Source organism: Numida meleagris, chromosome 2 (genome assembly GCF_002078875.1).
Source record: "Numida meleagris isolate 19003 breed g44 Domestic line chromosome 2, NumMel1.0, whole genome shotgun sequence".
NCBI classification, from domain to species: Eukaryota; Metazoa; Chordata; class Aves; order Galliformes; family Numididae; genus Numida; species Numida meleagris.
Genome location: NC_034410.1, coordinates 97,295,633 through 97,315,282, shown reverse-complemented (window position 1 = coordinate 97,315,282; position 19,650 = coordinate 97,295,633). Strand labels below are relative to the sequence as shown.

The following is a 19,650-nucleotide window of genomic DNA, read 5'->3' as shown; positions in this document are numbered from 1 at the left end:
CATTTTCCAGTGATCCTATTACTCTGAGCCAGCTCTTCTGAGCTAACTGAGCTGACCCCTCAGCGTGAAGCAAAGGTGAAGGAATAGAAGGTATCATCAGCCAACGGCCATATAAAAGAATTTAGTCACCCTGATCTGCAGAGATGGGAGGACATAATCTCAGTACATCTCTTTGTGCTGGTCTCTTTGTTGGGAGGTGTGAGGAGGTATGCAGTAACACACTGCTGGGGGATGTCGTGGGCAGAAAGTCTAACACAAATTCCTTTCCTGATACAGGATTTTACCTGAGAAAGTTTGATGTCCTAATAACATTTTGTTTTAATGGCAGCTGGAAGGGAAGAGTGAGAACAGCTTAGGAGAAACAGGCCTCGCTTCTGATGCAAAGGGAGCTTTTAAACGGGAAAGAGAGGAGCATAAGAAGCTTCTGGCTGAGAGTCACAGTGTGGTGATGGACCTCCGCTGGCAAATCCAGCACAGTGAGAAGAACTGGAACCGAGAAAAGGTGGAACTCCTGGACAGGCTTGATAGAGACCGGCGAGAATGGGAACGTCAAAAGAAAGAGTTGCTCAGGCGGATAGAGCAGGTGAGGAGTCGGCTTTGGAGTTGGGGTGGGCAGTGGTTGGCTGCTAGCATGAAGTGTTGCACCATTACTGCACTCAGACCAAGGTCAAGGAACTGTATAAAGGAAAAATGTTTTAAGAAACAGCACGGGAAAAGTTTTGGTTCCTTGGATGCATCAGTGTGTTTCCCAAGATACAAAACAATTCACATACACAAGGGAGTTAAAGGGAAATGCTCATAATCCCTGTAAAGCCTATGAGAAATCAGCTTCAGGTTAAAGGCCATTTCCTGCTTCATTTCCATTACCCTGGGCAGGGATGGTCACACTGATTCATTCTGTTTGAAAGCTTATGTGCATCTCTTCATGCTTAAACACTCAATCCCACACGCAGGGTTATTCAAGGTTAGTTACACAGCTTCCTGCCAGAAAAGTCTGTTCATCTGTGAATTTGCCACCAAAGATACAGCTGCTGTGACTATTCATGAAGAGCCCTGTCTGATAACAAATAAGCATTTTGCAATGCTAAGTATTCAGAAGACATTCGTGACCTTGGTCACATGAATTTTGTGCACACCTCTGCTATCATTTGCAAATCTGATAATTACATACCTATCCCCTTGTTTTTCATGCCTATCTGCACTTTCATCTGCTTAATACTAGAGCTTGATTTGAAAATGTTGATCTAAATTATGCCTAATGGATTTATTATTTGGCTGGAAGCCACACACACAAAAAAAAGGAAAATCAAGTTTAATGATGGAGAATTAATACACCACTTTTGAATGAACTTTGTTCATCTCTGAGTCATGCTTTCCTGGAAGAGTAAGAAAAACAACTGAAATTGTGGATGCTCAACTAACTGAATACTTCCTGTCTTTAGGACATCAAAAATGGAACTGCATCACATTTGTGCACACTCTCTAGGGAGCAGCGCTGCCTGAATGAACTACAAAGTAGCTTCCCATGTTAAGCTGATGAAAGCGTGGTGTAGCTTCATGACTGGTTTTTGAAAAGGGCTTTTTGTCTGTGTCATATGGTCTCACCCTTGGGCTGCGACAAGAAGATAGAGAAAAGCCACCAGGCTATAAATATTATGAGTAGAAGACTAAAACTCATTTTAAGCAATGGTTGTTAAACCCTTAGAGAAGCATTTAGGGGAATGTTGTACTCTGCAGGTATTTCTATAGATCTGAGTAGGTGGTGACCAATATGAAAGCTTTACAAACCAAGAAAGATGATTTTAGTTTCTTCAAAATATCAGTAAGTGATATGCTGTTCACCTGAGCGTTTTTGAGAATACTTCATGCCGTTTCGTGAACCAGCCCTTACAATGCCTTATGATGCACAACTGCAGTATGTCTCTTAAGATAAAATAACCAGTGCACATGAGCTAAGAAGGGGTGTAGCCGAGCTCTTCATCAGTCATCTTGTTCCCAGGTTTCACGGGCAGAAGATGCTGAGATCTCCCTGTTTAATGAGGCTGGTTTCTAACTGTTGAATTTCTGTGGATGCTTCATGCATCCACATGAATGCATGAATTATATGGTTGTTAAAATATTTCCCAGTATACTAGGGGCATGGGTATATACTTTTGCTTAGAGAGTCACTGGTACCACTTTGGTTGTTTATCCTGCTGTCTCCAAGAAGAGTATTTTTTAATATTATCTCTTCAATGTTTCCTCAGTAGCCTGAGGGAGTTAACCTTGTTCAAGACTACTTAGTCTATTCCCTGGGAATGACACACATTGAAGGGAGAAGAGAAATCCCTGTTAATGGTACCTAGCCTTTAATTTTCTTCAAACCTGACATAACCTCTCAGTGTCATCTTTAGAGAGTCTGCAAAATAGCTCTTATCTAACCCTGGAGCTGATTTCTTTTCTTACTATTCTGAATCTTCTAGGGTCCCACTATATTTCTACTGTACAAGAGTTGTACACAATATTATCAATAGATATGGAAAATAAAATATTATGTCAAGCTCATTTCAGAGAACTAGATGACCAGAAACAGCATTTGAGATCTTGGCTATCTGCCTCCAAAACTTCATAATCCCATCTTTGCTTATAATCAAACATTTCGCTCTGTGACAGGAAGCTTCCAAATATTTGCAGGCTTTTGTTGAATATCTTCTCAGATTGCAGTCGTGCCCTGCTTTATGTGGGAGCAATTAGTATTTCTCTGAAGTCCTTCTTCTCAGTGTTTTTCTGTGTGTATTCCATGTATGGCGATACTTGGAAGATGAGGAGACTACACCAGTGTGTATGTTTGAAAACAGAATCTAGGAGATAACCGAATTGTGTGTGCCAAATTTCTTACTAATGCTTTATGCCTGTCTGCTTTAACATAGCTGATGAATAATGCAAGCATGATGAGAGGGAAGCTCACATCGATGTATAAAATGTATAAAATACTTTACTCTGGATAGTTACAGGAATACCACTCGTATATAAAAAAAACATGATGACCTACTTCTTTCTGAGCTCAGAGGTTTATTTTTATATTTTCAAGTTCACTGTCACTTTGTTTTCCCTTAGTGAATCTCCCTCCACTCTGCTCCTAACCCTGCACAGATCTCACCAATAAATAGTTAAAACCGCAAGATTACCTGTCTGAACAGTTGTGTGCTTATGGGTATAAGCAGATGAGGACTCAAAATCCTTGATCTTGAAAAGTTAGGCCAGTATTTCTCATTTCAAGAAGTTCTCAGATAATTACCTCGTAAGGATCTCTGAAATCAGGAATAGCTTGCATTTAGAACTATGTACACAGAAAATATGTAATTACCACTTCTCCTTGTTTTGAGTCTTGCCTATATTCTGGCAAATATACTCCAGGATGTCTTGAGATACACCCTCCAGACCCCACCTTTATAGGACATCTTAAATTAGCTCCTTTTAATAAAACTCTTTCAGATTTTGTGTATAATGAACAAAACACTGAAGATACAGTCACATTTTTGTGCAAGTTCGGCAATTTGGGACCTGGCCAAAAATCTGCATTTGATCTACATTATGCACTGTGATGCTGGTTTATTTTTCCATATAAATACAGCATTAGAAGAATGTTTTGTTGGTCCTCAGCCCCCGAGATCCTAGGGAATGTCTTGCATTTGCAGGTTATTCTCAGTAACCTTAGCTGGTTGCTCTAGCAAATCATTGGAATTATGTATTGGAGCTTGGAGAAGAGAAGGCTCTGAGGAGACCTCATTGTGGCCTTCCAATACTTGAAGGGAGTGTATAAACAGGAGGGGGTACAACTGTTTACATGGGTTGATAGTGATAGGACAAGGGGGAATTAATTTAAACTAAGACAGTGGAGGTTTAGATTAGATGTTAGGAGGAAGGAGCAGGCTGTGGGCAGCCCGGTCTAATGGTTGGCAACCCTGCCCACAGCAGGGGGCTTGAAACTAGATGATCATTATGGTCCTTTTCAACCCAAGCCATTCTATTAGATGATTCTATGTATCACATTCCTGCTGTCATTCATTGTGTTTGAATATATCATTCACCTCAGCTATTGTAAATTCTGTTTATAATTAAAGCAAAAATTGATCACATAATCAAATTCTAACATTGATGGTAGTTCAATTTCAATAGTGGTTGCCCCTCTTTTCATACAGTTTTTGCAAAGTGTAGAGTGAATAGCTTTGATGGTCCTTCTATAAATATCTACTTTCTTAAAAAATGTTTTACATGCCTAATTCATCCCTCTAACAGATTTGTTATTCTTACAAATAGTTGTGCATTAGGGCTCTTGTTTCCACCTCTGGAAACAAGATGAGTAGTGTGCATAAAGGTGCAAGTCTTATATTGCTGACCAGAGGAAAATTTGTGTTTGATTTGATGACACTCAAAATCACTCACCATTATTTGAGCTTCTACTTGTTTTGCATTATGATATCATATGAGGATTGCTTTTAAATAACAGTGTTGAGTTGATTTGTTCCTTTAAAAATCGGATTATAGGCACATGTGTGATTTTGTGTGCATTTATGCAGTGTGTATACATACACATATATACATAAACAAGCAAAATGTGTATGAATAATCAAAATCAAATATGTATTTAATCATTTGTGAGTAATAGCATCAAAGTCCTAGGTCTGTCTTCCATTGCAAAAGTACCAAAGGAGCAAAGCCAGCATGCCTGGAGTTCATGCCTGATCTCAGCCAGCCCTCCAGCTCTCTGTGTTGCCTTGCTCCTGGGGAAGGATAAGAAATTCGGAGTGCCATACGCTGCATGAATAATTGCTGTTCCTTCCAATCTGCTTTGTTCCCAGCTTCAGAAAGAAGTGAGCCCACGAAGAGGAGGAGGCTTTCTGTGTGACCAGAAGGAGAGTAACCTTCGTCCATTTACGACCCAGGGGAACCTTCACGTGCCCCGTCCAATGGGGTCAAGATCCTACTCTGACTCAGATGCCATTCAGTTTGATGACCGGTCACTGTCCAAGCTGAAGGAGAGCGATCGGTGCAGCGCCACAGAGAACCTCTTCCTGGAGTCACTGTCTCTTGATTCCCCCGACGAGTCGGAGGAACACCGCTCCCGGCAGCTGGAGCGAGAGAAATTCGTGACTGGATTAACAGAAGTACGCGCTCTTCTAACTTTTGTCAAGCCTACATGTTGTCTTGTGTCAGAATTGGTACCGCACCCTGGCTCTCAAAAGTGAGACACTGTGTCTCAGTCACTGCACGCAATTACTCAGTAGCAAATTTATAACAAACGGGGTTTGTTCCTTGTTAGGAGTTGATCAGGCTGGTGTCTATAATGTAAGAAACTGGGAGCTGTAGCTCTGAAGTGCTATAGAGAACTACTTCAGGTTGCTCCATTGTGGCTGCCTCCTAAACAGATTAGAGGGGGGAGGTGAGGTGAGGTGAGATGAGATGTTGTAAAAATAAAATTATTCTTCATCAGCAAAGTGTCTGCCCTCAGATTACACCATAAAGTTGCCAAGATCCAAAACACGGTGCTAAGAGATGCTGTTGGACCATAGAGAATGTACTCTAGAATCATAGAATCACCAAGGTTGGAAAAGACCTCCAAGATCATCCAGTCCAACCATCCACGTACCACTAGTATTTCCCCACTAAACCATGTCCCTCAGTACAACATCTAAACTGAATGTAGTCTGTGTCCTGCTAAAATCTACTCCATAGCACTCTTAGTCTCACTGGATCCAGGTCTTCACAGTTTTGTTAGATGTTCAGCCTGTGCTCTGAGCACATCAGAGCTTAAGTAGACACATTTATAGCTAACAGGGAAGCAGAAGCTTTTCAGTAAAATATATATCTGCATACTCAAGCTTGAAAATTTGACCACTTTGGAAAAAAATCTGTCAGCAGGTCAGATGTCAGACTCCCTGCAGGTCTGACAAAGTTTCACCAGTGTGTCTTTAACGTGTAAGCCTGCAAAAACTTGACCCAAGCATTTCTTTGAGATGCATAGCATTGTTTTTTAGCTAATGGGGGTATCCGGTTCTTTGGGAGGAAAAAGAGAAAAAAGAAAAGATTAAGAAAGGCAAGAAATGTGGCTGCAGTTCTTACGTTTTAGGTAGCTGGAGCTGCACATGCATTCCAATTAGATTTTCCTCCCTCCAGTAGCATAAAATTACGGGGAGCAATGTGGGATTTTGTGTTTATTATTTCTCAGCTGATTATTTCATACACATTCAAGTGCATCATGTAAAATGTTGATACCATTGTCAAGTATCTGTGTTTTATGTTTCATTCTGATTGCCGTTTTCTTTACTTTCAATTCAGTCTGGTAGTTAAGAACAGAAATCTCTCCAGATGCTTTCCATTTTCAGACATTACCACCACTGACAAAAGTGTTGGCAGCAAAATTAGGTCCTTGGTGATATTTGCATAGCTTCTTCCTTTCAAAGCATACTTTGGTAAAACCTGTGCAAAGTGATTTTGCCTCAGTGGGTTTGTTCAAGCAAAGCTGATTGGAGTTTAATGAATAGCTTTACTAAGGATGCACAGAGGCAATTGCAGCCCGCTGAGTGGTCCTCACCACTGTGTTTTCTTTGTGGTACTAATTGTAGTAAAGTCAATCCAGCTTTCAGCCTGATTCTCCATTCAGTTAGATCAAATTTGCTCTGTAATAGCTGCACTGAAGCCAACAAATTTATTCCAGACTTACACCAGAGTAAAACTTTTTTTTTTTTTTCTCTGACTGGATAAATACCGGAAGGGCATTTGCTGAGTGAAGCAATGCTCTTTTTGGATAATTATTATGAGAAATTCACTCCTATGTTGGCAGTGTACTTGAATTCATGAGCTTGTATAAAAATAATAAGCTCTAGTACTCTTTTTTATTCCTGATTGTATTTTGTATTTTCTATTTTGTTAGAAATGTAAACAATTAAAACAATGACTGCAGAGAAGTTGCTTCAGAAATATCTATTAAAAAAAAACATCAACTAATTGTCACGGGAAATAATTGCTATAAAAACATCTTAATGCCATTAGCAAACTGTAGGTATTCCCCTTCTGAAACAAGTAATAGTCTTCCCACGCATTTAATATAGCTAGCTTAATGGGTTTCACATGGTGCCATTTGTTGGTTCCTAAAAAACATATATTGAAATCTTATGTCAAAGGACCACATTTTATCTCTTATTTCAGCACAGCAAGGCTTCTGACATGAAGCAGATTAATTCCATGAACAAATTAGCTTACAAATAAGTAGTCCAAAACAATACATTGTACACGTGGAAAAAAAGCCATTTGCAGCTTACTTCCATTTGCAATTGCCCAATTCAGCACACCTGTGCAATTGCAAATGGAAATAAACTGCAAATGGCTTTTTTTCCATAGGTACAGGTTCAAGGCTGTTCTAGATGTGGCATACAGTCTTTCTGTGTGCAGGCTGTCATCCTAATGGGATTGACCATTTGCCTATGTGCAAAGAGAACAGTATTCTCAGAGGCAATTTAAGATTCCCTATACATGAGAAAGCTGCTTTTTAAAGCCAAACATGGCTGGTGGAACCACCTAGAAGTGAATTTCAGAACATCCAAATGTTCATGCCACAAATAGGTTCAGAAATGACTTACGCTGCTTGTTTCTGTTTTCTTCAGGAGGAAGAAACGCACAAAGGAAATCTTCAAAGGTGAATAAAACTTGCAGGAAAAAAAACAGCAAGCAGTCAGATACCGGAGTTCTGGCTCTCTTGTGCCCAAAGCACAGACTCCAGGCATAGCTGTGCCACCTCCTAATCATCAGCCGGCAATCCAGATTAATGGATTTAGCCAGGGATTAATTTGTCCCAATATGCTCCTGTTCTACTCTGATTAACTTGGGCCACATTCAGCTGCAGTGCACAAGGATCAAACTGTCTGAAAGTTCACAAAGCTGCTGCTATGTTAGCAAGTAGTATAGACCTGTAGACGTAGATATGTAGAGGAAAACAGTTGGTGCTGAGGACCTGACATACCCCTGCACGTCGAGGATGTTTTGCTTTGGACTAGTTCTGGTCGGATCCTGTGGGCTGAATGCCCATCCAACCCTAGAATGTCTTCACTGTTCTTCTGAAGAGCATCTTCCAGGTCATCTTTATCCCCAGATGCAAACTAGAGCATCTGAGTAGGAGATTCACTTCAAAAGTGCACTCCTGATCTCACCTAATTCACTAACATAGATGCAACCAAACTCTGCAGCTGGTACACTTGATTAAAATCTCATAGTGTGATTTTACTGTATCCTTTAGAATACTGCTGCATAAAAATCTCCGTTTCCTGAGTCCTCATCCAGCTTTAGAGACCTCATTGAGCTGACTCTCATAACTATATTCATTTACGTTTTTTAAGTAGTCCCATTGAGAAAGATTCTTTTGTTGTTTGATTTTTCCTTATAGCAAAGCAGTAGGACAACTCAGTCTGTGATTTGTATGAACCAGTGACATGTGGGAAAGACAAAAATCCAGTGTTATCATGTAGAGACTCCCTTCTGTCAAAGTACAGTATGCCTGAACAGCACCTCAGCTGTGTGTCCCTCATTGCCAAACACCAACTGTGCAACGCGAGCAGTCTCAGGAGTGGGGGTGGCCTTGCTGAACACAGCGAGTCAGAAATACTCTGTATTTGCTTTGAAAAGTCTGCCTCATATTGTCATAAGGACTCATTTTCTGTAGATAATGTATTTCTGAAATGCACCCTACTGCTGCATATTTCAGACGTTTGCCAAGCAGTAATCTGTGAGAAAGCAGTAAATTAAGAAACATTAATAAACCATTTGGTACTTTTAATGACACATCAGGAATGCTTGCATTTCAAAGCTATTTAAAAAAAAAAAATCAAGTGTGTTTTAAGGAAAAGAAAGCTAAAGTGGTTTTGTATAGAAACAGACAGTGAAAGTTGAGTTTTCTGAGTCAGTTTTCTGTTAAAAATAGTACTTCTGTGAGAATTTTCAAGGCTATGAGTGATACTCTTGTGTTCCTCTCTTCAGGGCGATGTCTGTTTCTTCCATGTCAGAATTCCAGCGCTTGATGGATATTTCTCCATTTCTACCAGAAAAAAACTTGCCTTTATCCAGCAGCAAAGATGATATAACCCCTCCTTTGTCTCCTGATGATCTGAAATATATTGAGGAGTTCAACAAAAACTGGGATTACAGTAGCACCAGGGGGGGCACTGAGAAGCCTGCAGAAGGGTGGACAGAAAGGACAGAATCTGGGAAAGCTGGGAATGATCCTGCTCCAGATCCCTTCCAGGCCTCATCGTGGTACCTCACCACCAGCGTCACAATGACAACCAACACCATGACCAGCCCGGAGCACTGCCAGAAGCAGCCCACGAGGAGTCACGGTGTAACTGAAAAGATGGGAGTTCGGGTCTTCCACAGCCCACCAGTGGTCCGTAGGTTTGATAACTCAGTGATAGCTGGCAGCGAAGGGAAAAACCAGGTGGAGCCAGATTTCCTGTTTTCTATGACCAAAGCTATGGGGAATATTGCTGAGACAAAAGGTCCTTCCTCTGATATGTTTGGAAGATGGTCTTGTGACCTGACCAAACACCATAAGGATTTTCTGGAGAATGGTCTTCATCCCATTGAACGTCCTATTTGCACTACTGTGGGCTTTGCCTCACCCTTGCACAGCTTGGAGATGTCCAAAAACATGAGCGATGACATGAAGGAGGTCGCTTTCTCTGTCCGAAATGCGATACGCTCTAACTCTAATTCAGGAGAGCCTCAGTTTAAGGACACCGCATGTCAAACCAATGGTATGAGAACAACAGGGACGCAGACCACCCAGACCATCAGTGTTGGCTTGCAGACGGAAACCCTGCGCAGTATCACCAGCAGTCCACACAAGTGTCTGACACCAAAGGGGGGGTCCACACCTGTCTCTTCACCATCCAGAAGCATAAGAAGCAGGCAAGTCACCCCTGTCATTGAAAAGGTCCAGGCTAAGTTTGAACGCACATGCTGCTCCCCCAAATATGGCTCTCCAAAGCTGCAAAGAAAAATCCTTCCCAAATCAGACCAGCCAAATAACAGGACTTTGCCTGGAACACCTCAGAAAGGATTCAGTGAGTCTGCTTGGGCTAGATCAACTACTACAAGGGAGAGTCCTGTCCATACCACCATCAATGATGGCCTCTCCAGTTTGTTCAACATCATTGACCATAGTCCCATCTTTCACGAGACCTTCCAAAAATGCCCCAGGTCTAGCAGCCGATCCAGGTCAGCAGAACCCAGACCAGAGCTGGGCCCGGTGCAGGAGCCATGTACTAATGCCCGTGGCAGATCACCCAGTCCTCTTCGTTTGGGTACAGAGACACAAAAGGAAGATGGGACTGAGGTGACAAGTATCAGGCAGGACTTATCTGCTCCTCCAGGGTATACACTTACAGAAAATGCTGCCAGGATCTTGAATAAGAAACTTTTGGAGCATGCCTTAAAGGAAGAGAGAAGGCTACCTTCACACAGCCCACCAAATCTTAGCAATGACAACAGCACAGGAGAAATTGTCAAAGTAGATCCAGGGTCCATAGAGGTAATGAGTTTGTTTGTTTTTCCTCCTATGGCTAAATGCACTCTCCTTTGATCAAATGCATTATGAGGTATCTTACAGTCTGCTGAGTGCTTACAGTGGATATCCTAGTCCTGGTATGGTACCACCAGCGAGTCCCAGTCATGAAAAGATTGGATTAGTCACTGAAGAACTTGTTAAAGAATTGAGTTTCTATCCGGACAGCTTATCAGGCTTGAAAGTATCAGTAGAGCTTTATCCTTTACAGGATAAAGATGGTTCTCCCCTGAATGACTGGGATAAGGGGTTTCTGTTGCAAAGCACACTGTGCACTACAGATGTTCTAGGGTCTCTAGGTCTGATTAAAATTCTTTTTATGCTGGATGGAAAGGTAGGCTCTTTCTCCTACACAATAGTGGGTGATAGCAAGTTTGTGTGAGAAATAGTCACTACAATACCCTAAACCAAAACTTCAGGGCCTTCAGCATACCTCTTCTGGATGTATCTGAGTAAGTTTGGCTCTGGTCTGTGAATGTGATTAAATAGCATGAATGAATGTGATTAAATGGCATTTGGTCTTGAATGTTGCTGCCTCACAAAAAAAAAAAAAAAGAAACAAAAAGATAATCAACTAGTCTAAGTACAAACCTTCTTAGTGCTTAAGAATTCTTCACTGATATTTTGTTGTACTGTCACTGTCAAGTGTAACAGCCATCATCTGGCTCAGCAGATATGCCCAAGTACTGAGGTCAGATCCTCATCTCCAGTAATGTGCTACATCAATCAACCAAAAAAAGGGTGTAATGATTGACAAAGCTCTTTCAGTCACCAAGTTTGTTTCTGGTGAACATTTGGGGGTTGGACTCAATGATCTCTAGAAGTCCCTTCCAACCCCTACAATTCTGTGATTCTGTGTAAACCTTGTGTGCAAGAGAGCGTTGTCCTGAGGAGGCCTGCAGAAGCTGAGTTAGGCCCAGCCCTTGCTGGTGGCACAGCACCAAAATAGCAGATGCCCTGCTGGTCAGTGTGTTCCCCAGGACAGGCAGGAGAATTCATCCTCTCAATTCCATGCCATCCCTTTAGCATCCTAGTGTTTTTTTGGGGGCCCTGCTCCTCCTTGACCCCAGTGATGCCCCTGAATGCTGCCTGGGCCTTGCTGGGTTCACTCCTACCACGCCTGCCTCAGGTAGCCTCAAGGGAAGGTATAGACCCCATTTCCAACATCAACATTTGAGATGGGGGACTTGTGAGAACCTGAGTGCTGAGGCTTTTGTTCTGCATTTTGCCTTATACAAGCAACTTGCTTGTAATGGACATGATCAACAGATCGTTTGTAGGTGCTGTTGAGGGGACACAATCTTTTCTGCCTAACAGAGCATCCAAAGCTGAGGATATATTCCCTATGTGCAGTTTAAATAGATGTCAATGGGGAATTTTGTACGTATTAAAAAAACCCACGTGCACATTTTCAGTAATAATGAATGAAAGTAAGCTTTGCGCACAAACCTCAGAATGAACTAAAGCCTCATTTATTTCACTCTTTCTCACTATCTATGTATTTTGTTGTTAGTTTGAAATACCAGGAATGTACAACAATTCCTTATTAGAAAGTACATGCTGTATTCTTACAGGTTCGACTCATCTTTGCCTTCCAGGCATCACTGAAAACTCTTGATTTCCTCCTGCATCTTTTAAATGTCTCAGCAGATCTCAAGTGTAAATAAATGGATGTCATCCCACACCACCACAAATTGCTGCTGGCAAAATATAACCAGCGTCAGTACCTGATTTTGATGCGTGGAGAGATTTACGTCAATGCTGTTTAGTAAAATCTCATTGACCATCAGCCTGGCAAAAACTTGACCTTCTTTGTGAATTCTCAGTATCTTCTGCCTAATTTTTTGAGTTCCAAGCCTCACAGCTAAGTGTTGTTCCCCCTTGCAACTTTTACCCAGTTGTTATGACTGCCGTCTGGATGCACAGGTGCATTGAAAAGGAAGGTGGTGGGCAGTCACACGATGGGCTTAGCTTTTCCTATGTGAGATGCTGCTCTACGAGATGCTCTTAATGAAGTGTGGGTTCGCTGCTGCAAACAATACCGCAAATGCCTTTAGATTTTGCACACACCTTGGGTTACTTCTGAATTATCCTGGCCACAGAAATTATACTTCACAAAAAATTGCACATAGCACGTTTTGTACAAAGCAGGACGCAGAAGTTCAACAAATGATGATCGAGGAGGAGGCAGGTTGTGCTTGGGGCAGACCCAGTGTCAGTGCTGCCCTTGCCATCCTACTGCAGTCCCCTGCTCTGCTTCTCCATCACCTGTTTGCTTCTGGCCAAGGCAAGTGACCTTCTCACCACAGGACGCCTTCTTTTTTTCTGCAGTCATAGCGTGGTATATTGATGACTTTTAATCTTGCATGGAGATTTTTTCTTAATTTGAGCTTCTGGATGCTTTAGTTACGCAATTCACTTTTATATTACTGCTGCAATATGAATTCTAGTTCTTATGTATATTTATATATTCACATACATATGTATGTATGCATGTGAGTGTATATGCATACGTAACAATAATAACTCTGTATTTTCTAACTTGCCCAGAGCTGCTTACAAATAAATTCATACCCAGCCTAACCTAGAAGTCTCTTACCCAGCTAATTCACCAAAACACTATCTTACTTGCATATCATGGGGTTTACAAATATTACCATTAAAAATGCAGAATAACTTTCCCTAACTAACAACATAAAAGCAGTGTGAGCATTCTTCTCCTCTGACTAGCAAGGGCATAAATGACAGAGGTGGCAAACCCATCCCAGTCGGAGGGCTCAGACCTGTTTCTGAAGACAGCGCTACGGAAGGACCGTCCCCACGGACCCACGTAGAGGGCAGAGCAGTGGCCACATGCTTGCCACTGACCTACTCAGTGTTGGAGGGGGAGTGTTGCAGAGAAGGGGAGGCGATGTCAATATTAAAGAGCTTCTGCTGTAGTTTGAGTCTCCCTCTCCGAGTCACTGTTAAATAGGAACAGGAAAGAAATCTGAGGCAAAGAGCTGTCATGAAACCTTCAGAGTGGCTTCTGAGCAACATAAATATCAGTGGGTTTTTTGCCTGTTTAAGATTTCCTAAGCAGAAATTCTCTCTCGAAATCAAACAAAGGAAAAAAACCACAGCTTTGTTCCTCTTTCCTGGTAATGTCATTTTTCCCATAGCTTTAATCAAGGTTGGCAAAGGATAACGGATGTCTTTCTCTGCTAAGTAGAAATGTTTGGATTGTTTAATGCTATGTCCTTCTAGATTGTGCCAGGACTGTAAGGGGTTGGTTTGTTTGCTTCCTTCCTTTCTGAATCTTTTTCTGCTGGTGGCTTATCCTTTACTTTTATTATTAGTTTCCCTCTGGTACAGCGGTAACATGATCTGAATGGGTGGTAACATCTGGAGACTTCTTTGCTGGCATGAAATCCTCACTTAAAAAAAAATATTGATTAAAACAGTTCTTTCCAACCTACTTGCTTTCTTTTTCTTTTCTGTCTGTTCTGTCCAGAACCAAACTGTCTTATTAACTGCCCCCTGGGGACTCTAACCCTGCCTGCCTCACTGCTGTAAGTCCTTTCTAACTTGTTTCCAGAACTTTCTGAGAGTGGTCACTTTGAATACGTGTGGTATTGAAAGGAAATAAATGACCCCAGCTACAGCGGTGCTCACCTGACATCTCCGTGTAGTCCTTTGTACAGAATGGTCTGGGAGTGCTCAGGATGAGAACCCGAACTGCTACCTCCTGCGGTAGCTTAGGCTTGGGAGCATGCATGGTCACGGAGAGGTCGCACAAGTCAGAATTTGTGTGGTTGGGTTTTTTGTTAAACTTTACCAAAAAAAAAAAGGCAAAATTGAAGAGTAGATTACAGTATCCAGAAATGTTGGGGAGGTATTCAGATTTTTAACATCATTTTTATTTATTTGCACTCCTGTGTGGGGCTTCTGGCTTCTGTGTTCCCTTAGGCTGTATCTGTAGAAGCAGGTGGAGAGGGCTGGGGAGGGGGTCTCAAGCACCAGCCTGTGCCTGACAGTCACATTTCATCATTAAACTGCTCCCAGCCCAGTTTTGGCCAGTGCCAGCTGGCTGGCTGGACCATCCACTCAGCCTCAGAGCAAGAAAACTGCCTGTTTTATGAATTTATTCATGTAGGCATAGCCACAGTGGCTGGCAGCCAGGCCTAGGAGATAGCTAGAAATTAAAACTGAAACCTTCTTTCCCATATCCGGGCTAAGAGGTGCTGCTTCTCCACCCAGCCCTCGAGTAACCATCGAAGTAAATTACCCCTAGGATGTCAGATTTTTTCAACATTGCTAGCTTTTGCAGCTGCACATGTTAAGGGGGGACATTTGGGATTTCAAAAAACACCCCCGACATTTTCCTTAATACACTCTGAGAAAGTCAGCATCTGCCCTCAGAGTTCCCTGCTTGGCATCCAACATGATGCCTACAGCATTGGGCTGCCGGTCCCTCCTCTGCAAGCTGGCAGTGTGGCATGGTGTTGTGCTGGGCAAGTGCATGACACCAGTAAGATATAATGAGCCTAATCCTGCCATTCTGGACAAGCTGGCCAACATCTGTGGTTATGCTCCATCCCTGGAGGTATTCAAGGCCAGGTTGGATGGGGCTTTGGGCAGCCTGACCTAGTGGGAGGTGCCCCTGCCCATGGCAGGTGGTTGGGACTGGATGATCCTTAAGGTCTCTCCCAACCCCAGCCATTCCATGCTCTAGAGACACTTACCAACTGAGTGGCAGCAGTGGATATAAATTTTGTTATCACACTGCTGACTCTCATTTACTCCTGTGAAACTAGGATAAAGCAGCCAGAAGCAAGCAGCACTATAAAGATGCAATTTTAAGCTGCTGGTTAGAGAGAGTCTAAGGCAAAGCCCACAAATTACATAGCCTGGATTCATCACGTTGCACTGCCTGTAGGTATGGCTGTGCATACAGATTCCAAAACTGAGTGGCAGCTCTCACAGACCCTAGGAGCGATGGGATAGGGTGAAGTAAGGACAGGGAGTCAGGTTTCTTGTTAACACTGGTTTATGTTTCAGAGAGGGCCACGTCTGCGCTCGCAGCACAGGGCTGGGCTGAGGGGCAAGGATTTGCAGTGATAGTGCACACGTAGGCCTGAAGCCATGGCGTAGAGCCCGCCTGGTGCTCCTGCTGCCCAGTACTGAGGGCTGACAAGCACAGCTCTGTCTGGCAATGGGCAGCAGCTGAGCTGGTTGTGTACTGCTCAAAGACACTGAGCTCCAGCCCTACACAGAGGCTTCCCTGCCCCAGCCCTCTGAGGCACTCTCCACAGACAGCATGCGCCTGCACAGGTTCCATTTCCAGTACTACTGCTCCATGTCTTTGAAATCAGTCTCTCTGTCATGTAATATCCCAACCCAACCGAGATGTTCAATGGCATATCACCATGTTTGTTCACTGCCCATCACATCATGTTACCTAACCCAATATTCTCCATTCCCTTCTCTGTTAGAAACTGCACCAAGTCCACTGCTTATTACTGTGTTGTTCTACTGCTCCCTTAGCTTCCCTTTGGCTTACTGTGCCAGAGCTTGTCTTTTGCACTGTGTCACTCCTGATCTCTCTCTTCATTTACCACCAGCTTGTATTCTGTTTTATAGACTGATGTTTAAGTCTCTTCAGTGTATGCAGATCTATAGATTGACAAACTCCTCTGATTTGCTTTGATAAGTGCTGAAGCATGCGGAGAAATTCAGAATTTTTAGTTTGGCACTACAAGTCAGGCTTGCTCCCACAGTCAGTTGCTTTGATGCATTGAGCACAGAGAGCCAGGCAGGAAGCCTGGCTGTGCAGTGAGAAGAGCCCATAAATACCAGAAGCAGGTATCGGTCTAGTGCCAGGGTGAAAAATCACAAGTGCAGATGGTTTCTAATAGCACGAGTAGGCTACTGAGCCTGAACAGTGGAAAACTGGTGGAGAAATATAACTTCAGTTTTCCTCCATTTCTGTAAATGTCATCTTTAATGTACAGTAACACTGATTCCTGTAATTCAAGCAAAAGCAGCTGGCAGTGAGAAGTGATGTTCCAGAAGTTGAAATCTGGAGGTAAGCCTCATCCTTAATCCAGCTGAAGGTCACAGCTGGTCCTACAATCATTATTCTTCTGCTAAGAAGTCTTTCCTGCATGTGAGTCTGAAATCTGAGGCAGACAGGAGTCAGTGGTTGATTTTCACCTCGCTTCCAAATGTCAGACCTGGCCCGCACTTGAAGCAATGCAGTGCATATCATGCATTATCATGGTACTATCATGCAAATGTATTTTTCTAGCTCAGGGAGAATTAGTAAATGGAAGTTTGTCGGCTACTTCAGTTCATCCCAGACCTCTTTCTTTCATTTTCTCCTTATCTGTTCCATAAATCATGGACATATACACAACGATCTGGAGTCCACACACAGAAAGATGTTCACTGCTTGCTTTTGTCCTGTGACATGACAGATGCTTAGCTTTAGCTTGAATTCTACTTATTTTTTAATTCTTTACACATCCAGATGGCCTCTAATACTAGTCACTAACCACTGTTTTGCTCTCTTGGCTGCCAAGGAACTGCCTTGTTCTGCACTAGCCCCGTCCCTTGAACCCTGCTTCTCCCGGCCAGAGAGACCAGCGAACCGGCGCCCACCGTCCCGATGGGCTTCACATTCCCCTACTGCCTCACAGTCACAGTCAACCGGAGACCTGACTTCCTCGAAGGAGAATGGAGGCAAGGAGCCGCCAGCGGAGACCGCAAGCCAGGGAAGCCAGTCGGCGTGAGCGGCTGCAGGCACCGTGCTGGGGCTGGCCTCCACCGGGGGCCCGACGGAGAAGTCCCATAGTGGAGGTCAAAGAATGTTCTCAAACGCAGCTGCTGAATGTCCGACCCGTGAAACCGAGGTGTTTCTAGAGTGAAACAGTTAATGTGCCTGTAATAACTTAATTTTTTTTCATAGCTGAGAAAACTATTTTTGTCTCCATCTTTTCTACATACAGTATATTAACAAAAAAAAAAAGTTAAAAATGATATAAAGTAAGATTTAAAATAAAATGTAAATTAAGTTTTAAGGGAATTTGAACACGTGCTCACGCTCTCTCCAAATACTGACTGCCTTTTGGTTATATTTGCACTGTTATTTTTTCAATTTTGGCTTTGGGTTTTTTGGGTTATTTTTGTTTTTGTTTCGTCATGTAAAACTAGGGTCTTAAGTTAATTTTATTCTATTTTAATGTCAGTGTTATCAGTTTTTAAATGTAAGTTTCTTAAAGGTGCTTCGACTGTCTGAAGCAATACCTTTTAAGTAGTGAAGAAAGCCATTAAGCTAGTTCACTAGAATTGTATTAGCTGAAATGGAGGGGAATACAGGTAAACACGAGAAAAAGTGTAAAAAAAGAATGCCTCAGAAAGTCGTATGGCGTTAGCTGTAAAATACACCTACGATACTTGACTTGCATGCCTCTGGGTCCTCGCACTTTAGTGCATGTACATACTGCTACTGTACTTCTGCCATCACATAAACGTGAGTCCATCTGTTCCACTGTAATATTGTCGTGAATTTACTTGTACTGTACTTTTACTGTTGGTATTCTTGCATTGACGATACAAAAGGAGTTTTTAAATTATTGTTAGCAGTTCAACTGGCTATGTACAGCGTTTACTGAGAACTTCTTTCGTTTTGGGAAAACCATTGAGAACTCCGGGCATACCGACTTGTAACTGGCCTTGTTTAGGAGTCTGTCAGAGACCATGTGAAGTGGAAATAAAACCCTCAGTATTTACAAGTTGGTCGAGTGCTTCATGGTATTTATTTCTGATGGTACTTCCCAAGTTCATTTTAGTGGGGAGAAGCAGCTCCCAAACTCTGCCTTTTTCATAGGGGAAGAAAATATGTCTTTATCCTGTTCCAGTCTGGATGAGAGGTAATGGCCTTGGGTTGCACCAGGGGAGGTTCAGACTGGATATTAGGAAAAATTTCTTCTCAGAAAGAGTGGTGAGGCATTGAAACAGGCTGCCCAGAGAGGTGGTGGAGTCACCAGCCCTGGAGGTGTTCAAGAACTGTGTGGATGTGGCCCTGAGGGACATGGTTAATGGGCATGGTGGGGATGGGCTGACCGCTGGACTAGATGATCTTAGAGGGCTTTTCCAATCTTAATGATTTTACAACAGGAAATAAACTGTGGCAAAGCCAAATATTATACTGTGCCCCAGAGACTCGTGCAAGCACTGGCTCAGGCCATGGGAAGGTCTCCAAATTTCCTCGCTGAACTTTGCATAATAGCTTGCTAATTGAGATAGCAGGGCTTATCTCCTCGATCCCTCTTGAGGTGATATCGCGTGTTGCATTCTTTCATTCATGTGAATGAAAAACAGCCAGCTTAATGAGGTATCAAAAACATGGCATGTCTAGTCTTAGTGCAAGTTTGTGTCATGTCCACATTGGGCTTGCATGAAACTGGTGGCTAGCATTGGGAACTAAGTGCCCTCTCAAGAGGTGGAACTTCCCAGTATGTTCTGTCTGGCACCATCTGTTTGGCTGTGCACTTTCTCTGGAAGCGTCAGATCTGCTCTGACTAGTTATCTCAGAGCTGAAGTGGCTCATTCCCACTTGATTTCCCTTGCCAAGGCTTTCTGATGCTCATTTATTTAAGAGCACCATCTGGGATCCCTAGAAGCCTTCCTGGTTAGCTCTGCCGAGCGCTAAGTCCCTCTCATCCTGTCCTGCTGCTGGCTTTCGAGGAACTTTAATTCAGCTGTTAGATGAGAGCAAACCCCAGCTCTTGGGTCAGCTCCCAGGTTCCAGCTGCTTGAGGTCTTATTTCTGCCACAATTTAGGACTATGGCTATTAAGCTGAAATTGAGATGTCCACCTCAGGATTATCATTATGAAAATTGCTGCTTACTGTGTCCTGCAGTGACTGAAAAGTCCTATTGTGTGGTGCCCCAGTCAAACAAAGCAGTGTCCAGTGCTGCTCCTGGGCAGCAATGCTTCTATCATGCACGAATTTTCTTCACACATCTCTCAAACCCTCGCTGTTAGCATATTTCATTGTCCGCCCCCCCCC

At 42.8% G+C, this 19,650-nt stretch overlaps 1 protein-coding gene across 2 annotated transcripts in view; it reads left to right on the top strand.

Annotated features, from left to right (window-relative positions):
* MTCL1 (microtubule crosslinking factor 1) overlaps window positions 1-18,369 on the top strand; it is a 102,510-nt gene extending 84,141 nt beyond the window's left edge. For both annotated transcript variants that reach the window (XM_021386461.1, XM_021386462.1), the window contains 5 exons: window positions 329-583; window positions 4,842-5,147; window positions 7,644-7,675; window positions 9,010-10,561; window positions 17,158-18,369. In XM_021386461.1, the coding sequence (XP_021242136.1) occupies window positions 329-583; window positions 4,842-5,147; window positions 7,644-7,675; window positions 9,010-10,561; window positions 17,158-17,367 (2,355 nt within the window). In that variant the 3' untranslated portion in view covers window positions 17,368-18,369. The remainder of the gene's footprint in view (window positions 1-328; window positions 584-4,841; window positions 5,148-7,643; window positions 7,676-9,009; window positions 10,562-17,157) is intronic.